The sequence below is a fragment of the Meleagris gallopavo genome, chromosome 9 (assembly GCF_000146605.3).
Source record: "Meleagris gallopavo isolate NT-WF06-2002-E0010 breed Aviagen turkey brand Nicholas breeding stock chromosome 9, Turkey_5.1, whole genome shotgun sequence".
NCBI lineage: Eukaryota > Metazoa > Chordata > Aves > Galliformes > Phasianidae > Meleagris > Meleagris gallopavo.
In genome coordinates, this window is record NC_015019.2 from 13172105 (window position 1) to 13179771 (window position 7667).

The 7667-nt window shown below is 41.1% G+C and overlaps 1 protein-coding gene across 5 annotated transcripts in view; it reads left to right on the top strand.

Moving 5' to 3' along the window:
• DCX (doublecortin) overlaps positions 1-7667 on the top strand; it is a 136741-nt gene that overhangs the window by 116570 nt on the left and 12504 nt on the right. For all 5 annotated transcript variants that reach the window (XM_031554683.1, XM_031554684.1, XM_031554686.1 and 2 more), the window contains one exon: positions 4570-4664. In XM_031554683.1, coding sequence (XP_031410543.1) covers positions 4570-4664 — 95 coding nt within the window. The remainder of the gene's footprint in view (positions 1-4569; positions 4665-7667) is intronic.

Genomic DNA, 7667 nt, shown 5'->3' on the forward strand with positions numbered 1-7667 from the left:
AGGGGGGGGGAGGCAAGCAGAGAATTCAGTTTACCTGGATCTCTCATTGCCATCTGAAACATGACAGGAAGCAATATTCTCCATCTTCGCTCTCATTTGTTGGACAACCCTTATTTATCTGCTGAGTACAAATTAACTTGTGCACTGAAGGAGGCATGGATCCTTCCAAAAAATGTAACATACATTCTGCAATCAAAGGATGTGTCATGTGCACAAAGAAGCTTTAAGGCAAATTGAGGTTCCAAAGCAAATACTATGAAATAAGTAAGATAAAATATCCAAACAACAGTGACAGGAAAAAAAGTGAAAGCCAGTTATAAAGAGTGGTTTCCAACAGCCAAGCTTATGTGAGATCCTTAGCTACTGAGAGTCATCATCAGAATTCAGTGGAGGAACACCTGGGATCTGCTCTTTTCATCTTATTTCCTTGCATTTGAGTTCAAAAGAAGTGTATGCAAGTTTGACTATGAGCACTATTCTTCATTAGCAGACACAAAGAAAATTAAACCAGGCTTCTTAATTGTTGTTCCTCCTGCTGTAAAATTCCATGTGAATATCTGTAAAGATATACACAGGTCACTCTGAAAGTAATGCCTATTTATTTCCATAGAAACTACAACAGATACAAAGAGTACAGTAACACTGCATGATAGAGCAAATTCTTAGCCGCAAAACACTCTTTCTCAGCATAGCCACCACTATTAGCTATGCATTTTCACCAGCCATGAACCAGCACCTGCATGCTGCACTTCTAAAAATCTGCACCAGCAGAGGTGCCCTGCTGTTACTGTCGCTACTGCTGAAATGCACCACCCATCTCCTCACTGTGCTCACATCCACTGCTTGGTCTCTATGAACGTTCAGCAAGTGTCTCCATAAATTCACTCAGCAATGAATGTCAGTGGGTGCCATTTTTTCTACACAGAGGAATTCTGTGACACACACACAGCAACAGAATGTAACGGGATATTGGTGGGAAGGTTCAACCTCTACTGCCATACCACCAACATCCACCTCTGATGTCATGGGCCAATGTAATAAATTAGGAGGCATTACTTTCAGAGCAGCCCTTGTGCATCTGTTGTTTTGAATTTCTGATTTGGATGTCACATCTGCTTTTTCATTGGTGCTTATAAAATATTAATATCCCTGCTGTAGCACTTGAAAGTCTCATTGTATTAGAGAATTTCTGTCCTTCCCTGCAGCAATTACATCCTTTTGCTGCGCAGTGACTGTTAGCTGTTATCCCAGTCTTCCTGTTTGTGGATGGGGATATTTGGTCTCTTTGTAGAATTGTGGCATTTTTCATCTTAGAAAGGATTATTTCCTGCCTCAGGTTGAGTGATAAAGAAAGGGATTTTAGAAAGTAGAGATGGATTCCAGCTAATACAGATCATATTAGTACTATTATAGCCCACACTATATTCAGTAGAAAACCTGCTTTCTTTCTGACTTGCCTTCATTATATGGCAAGTAGTGAACTCCACTTTTTTCCCACCAAGCTCAAGGACAGTTCACTTTAGAGAACTGGAGCAAAGTGAAAAGTGGCATGTGGCAGTTCAGGGTACAACATGTAACAGTTTCTGGGGCTCTATAACTAGTTTTTCTTCCTGCCAAAGAAGGATGGCCTGGGTAGAACAGGTAGGTGAAGGGTCAAACTATAAACCAATTATCTATAAGTCATTATTTCTAGCATCTTTTAAGGAATATCTATTTTCTTGGTGAGATGCATTTGCAATGGGGAAAAAGCTGTTTCTTCCCATTAGTGCCTAAAACGCAGAAGCAATGGATACAAAGACAGAGGTCTCAATTCACAAAGCATCAGTTAAGTCTGAGCTGCTTTAACATGCCTGTAGCTCTTCCTTTGTCCCTTGACTTACAGCACATTTCTTTACACTTACTTAAAATCAAATGTATGATTTCTGCATTTGCACCAGTGATACCAACAACCTTCACTGCTTCCCTCCTTCTCACAGGAAGATAGCAGAGCATTAAAGCAGGACTTATGCTGTTGCCCCAGAGAATAATGAGGTAGATACCAAGGACATAAGAGCCAACCACAAATGAGTTTAAAAAAAATATAAATTATAGATTTTAGTCTCTCAGGAATATTTTCACAATGAGAAAAAACTTGATTTAATGAAGCCAAAAGTTTTAGCAGGAAGCCTATGGCTGTAGTGGCAAAAAGATATCTCAATTCCAATGCGTAATTGCCCACAATGGAGAAGGACGAAGGAACATAACACATGATGTGTAGGAAACACCTGTTTGGCCCTGGTTCTAGTGATTTATTTATTTTTTTACATACTGAATGGTTTACAAAAGATGGAGCTTCTCTTACAGGAAGAGTAAGCATGTTGAGCACCTCCAGTTGAGTCTGAACTCAGAAGCTAAGCTCTGGAGTAGAGTATCCTGCAGCCCCGAGGCCAAGCCAGGTTCTGTCATTGGGTGTTGGAGGTGATTAATAGACTTATGCTTAACGGTGTCCATACAGCAGTTCCCCAAAGTAATGCACTTGAGGTTAAACATATGTCTGCTTGGTCGGGACCAGACTCTGAAAAAGCCCTGGATATAAAGGCCAGACATATTTTAGCCTCGCTGGCTGCTGTGCATGTCTGTAGATCTGGAGGTTGGGGATATGCTTTTGTGTTTAAGAATTAAATTCAATAGAATCACTAAGGCCAGGGCTGCACACTGAGACCTAGCTCACCTTTTTCTACCCAGGCTGACTTCAGAGATGTCCTAATTTTTGTGTCCACTTTCTGTGTCAGTGGACACGATGAGAGGCTGCAACATGGGTGCAGGTACATATTGCTGCCATGCTTTCTGATGTTACACTTTTATCCTGATCTCACTCTTTAAAACATGACACTTGCACACATCATTGTTACTGCATGATATTTATACGTTTCTTAGGTCTCCTCCAGACACTCAAATGCTTTTTTGGTTGCAAGTATCTAATTGCACATTAAGTGATTACAATTGAAAGTGTGAGTCCTATACATGGAAATCATCTACCTGTGCGTGTGCCTTTGCAGCTGGAGTAATGATACACAGAGGTCATGGGAAATTAGAAATCGGGACAGTAAGACCATTATAAGCTTGTCTTTCTGTGTGAAACATCTACACAATTAAAAATACTTTCTTTAAAGGGGTAGGGACACGTACACTTATCTGGAGGGTAGGCAACATCATTGCCATTTAAGGAAATGACAAAGTATTTGGTGTTTAGTTTTGTGGCTTGTGCTGAATATGTTAACATCTGGAGTAGGTTTCCAAATGTCACTTCTGTACACTTGACTGAGATGTGTAGTTTAATGCTCATAAGGCGTCCAGCTTGCTGCAGATTGGATTGAAAAAAGCAAAGACCAGAGAAAATTATATACTTAGGCACAGTCAGCACGAGTTGGAATTTCCCTCCCTCAGGAAATACTGCTTGCGCCAAAGGAGCTACTTGATTACAGCCCCTGGTAACAAGAGCAGGGTCTGTATCCCTGGAGTTGATATGCAACAGATGAAGTTCTCTAGGAGTAAGTCTGATTTATGAAATATGTAGCATGACACTTTGAAATTATCAAAGACATTAGCTTTCTTCAGAGGACATCGATGGTAGGAAAATAATTATTTGTCTTGGTAACATTTTGTTTGTCTTCACTTTTCTGTGAAATATGCTATTTACTTTGTTCCTTTTTAGTGCAACACGTCAATAATAGCTGACTGATACAGACCTCAGCTTCTTCACTTTGACACTAGGCCCCAAAGAATAACCCTTTGTAGAGCTGTTTAGCTTAAATGGACTGGTTTTTTAATAGAACCATGGAGGTTAGCTATGCTTTCTTCAAAACAAAGTGAACAAACAGAGCACCCCTAGAGGCCAGATTTTGGTCTTTGAAAGAGGATTTTCACTTGATGCAATTTTCCTGTTCCTCCCCTGATGGACCGTGCTCATTTCTTCGCAAGCTGGTGCAGACAGCGGAGGAGTGGCAGGGTCAGCTCTGGTGTCAAGTAGTGGTACCAAGGTGAAGAGATCCCACCAAGGTACACCAGGGCTTCAGAAGGGCTCTTCTAGTCATTTAATCTCTGCCACCGCTAACTCCATCCAGGGTATTCCAGACAGCTGTTTGTCTAATTTCTAATATGTGTCTTTGACATTTAACATTTCTTATGTAGAATCCAGAATATCTGCAGCCTCTGGCTTCCTCTCATGCTTTTTCCATGTGTTTTCAATTGTGTTAAACTGTTTGAGAGCACAGAAATTGTCTCTCTGTTTTTTTGTTGATGTATATCATGGATCAACTTGATAAATATTTGCAGTGTAAAATATTGCTTCTTCAGTGTATTTTGTATTTCTTTTGTTATCTTTTACAGCCAACTATTCTGAACAGCTGAAAGCCTTAAGTTGGATGAATAGCTATGTTGTTCATTTGTTGTTTTTTTCTCCCCTCCTGTCTCACATGAATAAACTATAGTGTTTCTATATTGCCTGTTTGGATATCTTCCATCTCCCCAAAGAAGAGAAATCTTCCTTTTTCTTGTCTGACTGCTAGCTTCTGTCTTGTTTTCTGACAGCAAATGGGACCTCGAGCAGTCAGCTGTCTACGCCCAAATCCAAGCAGTCCCCCATCTCCACACCTACCAGCCCAGGGAGCCTCCGTAAGCACAAGGTATTATGTTTCTTATACCTTACTACATCTGTTTCTTCCTTAATCTGCTTAGATGTGCAAGGCACTTTAAAAAAGTCTTTATTTTCTTGAAACACATCTTCAAGTGAAACAGTGGAGAATTTTTCTCATTCCCTGAAAGAACTGTCACTTTGGCCTATAGCAAGATAAGAACAGTCAGTCATTGAACTGTTCCTCCTGTTGGGGTTATTAATGTGTGCTGAAGATTATCTGTATGGATCAGAAAAGAACTTAGGCCTAAACTTGTGCTCACAGGTCACGGATAACTTCATTTCAGTGCTCATCTCTTGAAAAGCTATAGGTGTTGGCAAGTCTAGTTCGTTAAACAGCAGAGAAATGCAAACATAACTAAAGCTCTAAGACATCACCTTAATGCTGCTTCTCAGGGATTTTTAAAATGATTTAAGGCAATGTTCTGTTTTGCAGGAAATGTGTTTTTTTTATTCCCAGTGTAGTAATTGTATTCTGATACAGTAACCTTTCCTGGTGACATCCAGAGCATCTAACATATAGCCTGGCATCCCAGTGGAGATGAGTAATTTTGTGGTGTCTCATAGTTTATTCATTTATTGATTTATTTAAACTGTAGAGAAGTAGCACAGCTTTTCATGGTTTATTATTATTCTGGTATTATTACACTGAATCCACTTTGCCATTTCTGTGGGCTTTCTCATTTCTCTAATAGCTACAGCGTTGCTGTTCTCTTCCTTGAACAGTTTTTGCTTGATATAAAAAGTGGAATTTGCATGTAAATTAAAGTATGAGTGAAGGTCAGTGGGATTTCTGCTTTAGTAATCAGAATGTACCTCAGCCCAAGTATAATTTTGAAAGCATTGTCTTGAAATTGTAGAAGACTGGAAGCCTCATTAAACAATTCTAATGACGGTGAGGTTTTGCAGTCAGCTAGCCACATGTCATCTCCTGTGGACTTGATTGCACAAGTGGAACTGATTTTGCTGGAGGATTATGGTTTATCTCAAAGAGAAAAGTGGTAGCTGGACTGCTGTTGTTAGCTGGTGGAAGAAAGCATAGCAAAGTCTCTGTGAAGTATCCCTGAAAGTCCAATGGGCTTTGGATTATAACTCAAGCATGTAAGACTTTGAACTACATTGGACATGGGACTGAATGGTACTGGGGAAGCCTGGGGCAGAATTTGGCTTCTCAAAAATCAGATCTTTAAAATATTTCCAAGATATGGAAATCCAAAGTCATTCATCTTTGTTTTCATGTCCTTTAACAGAGGTATAGCTAAATCAGATGAAATCAGTGTTTTTCTCAGGACTTCACTCTGGTCTCAGCCGCTCAGTTTAAAGTCTAAGGAAATGCACCAATGTAGCACAGTGGTTCCAAATGTATTCTTAATTTTTATTTGAGAGCAGGATCCGGCCCATAGTCTGCCCTCAGCAGTTGCTTGTGTGTATTTCTATGAAAGAAATGCTATAAACTGCATTCGTTGCTTCAGCAGCCCAGGACCTACAATACTTTCCAAACACTATCTCATTTAGGGCTTTGGAGTTGAGGATTGGTTTTCTGGTGAAGAAAAGCAAAAGTCACCTTCTGCTATGTTTTATGTATGTTTTCAGCTGGCTGACTTACGACCTTCCCAGTGAAGGCCCTAGAACATTTGTAATAGAAGGACTGCTGAAGGCAGCTACGAGCTTCTCCACTAATTCAAGCCAATCAGAAAGCATGAATGTAGCATTTTAGGTTTCCTGATTATTCATGCATCATCGTTTTCCTCCCAGGAGCAATTTCCCACTTACAATGAAATCGCTTTTCTTTTTTTTCCCCTCGTCCTCCATCAAGATGCTTGTGGATTTCCTTTCTGTGTATTTGTGCTTTGCTTCATGTTGCTCAGTTATTCCATGTGGGGGTCAGAGTTCATAAAAGCCCAAAGATAGCTTTAGTCCTTAAGACTGTTTGTATACCTAGATCCATGCAGAACTTCAAAGAAGCGAAATAAAATGGTTACTCAGAAAGAGGCCCTGGGAAAGCTTTATATTCAGTATTTCATCAAAAAAATGAACTAGGCATTATGTTTTTAACTTCTGAACAGCTTTCAGAATGATCAAAAATGGCTTAAAATAAAGTATACACCACGGAAGGTTATTTTCCTAGAGATTTGTCCTAAGGGTAGCTGTCAAATAAAGGTAATACTCATTAGACTTAAGTTCAGAGAGATCTCTTTAAGGAAAGTTTCTGCTCTCTCATGCATGTGCTGCAATGGACGCATTGATCCAGAAGGATAAAAAATTTCTTCTCAAACTTGTCACCAAACAGTCAATCGGGTGGATGTGGGAAGAGCGGTAGATGTAATCTACCTTGATTTTAGAAAGGCGTTTGATACTGTCTCCCACGACATCCTTATAACAAAGCTGAGGAAGTGTGGGATAGACGAGTGGACAGTGAGGTGGGTTGAGAACTGGCTGACTGGCAGAGCGCAGAGGGTCGTCGTTGGTGGTGCAGAGTCTGGCTGGAGACCTGTAACCAGTGGTGTCCCCCAGGGGTCTGTGCTGGGTCCGGTCTTGTTCAACATCTTCATCAATGACCTTGATGAGGGAGTAGTGGCCACCCTCAGCAAGTTTGCTGATGATACGAAGTTGGGAGGATTGGCTGACATGCCTGAAGGCTGTGCTGCCATTCAGCGAGACCTGGACAGGCTGGAGAGCTGGGCAGTAAGAAACCGGATGAGGTTCAACAAAAGCAAGTGTAGGGTCTTACCCCTAGGGAGGAATAATTGCATGCACCAATACAGGCTCGGGGATGAGCTGCTGGAGAGGAGCTCTGCAGAGAGGGACCTGGGCGTCCTGGTGGACGACAGGTTGGCCATGAGCCAGCAGTGTGCCCTCGTGGCCAAAAAGGCCAATGGCATTCTGGGGTGCATTAAAAAGAGCGTGTCCAGCAGGTCCAGGGAGGTGATTCTCCCCCTCTACTCTGCAGGTAAGGCCTCATCTGGAGTACTGTGTCCAGTTCTGGGCTCCCCAG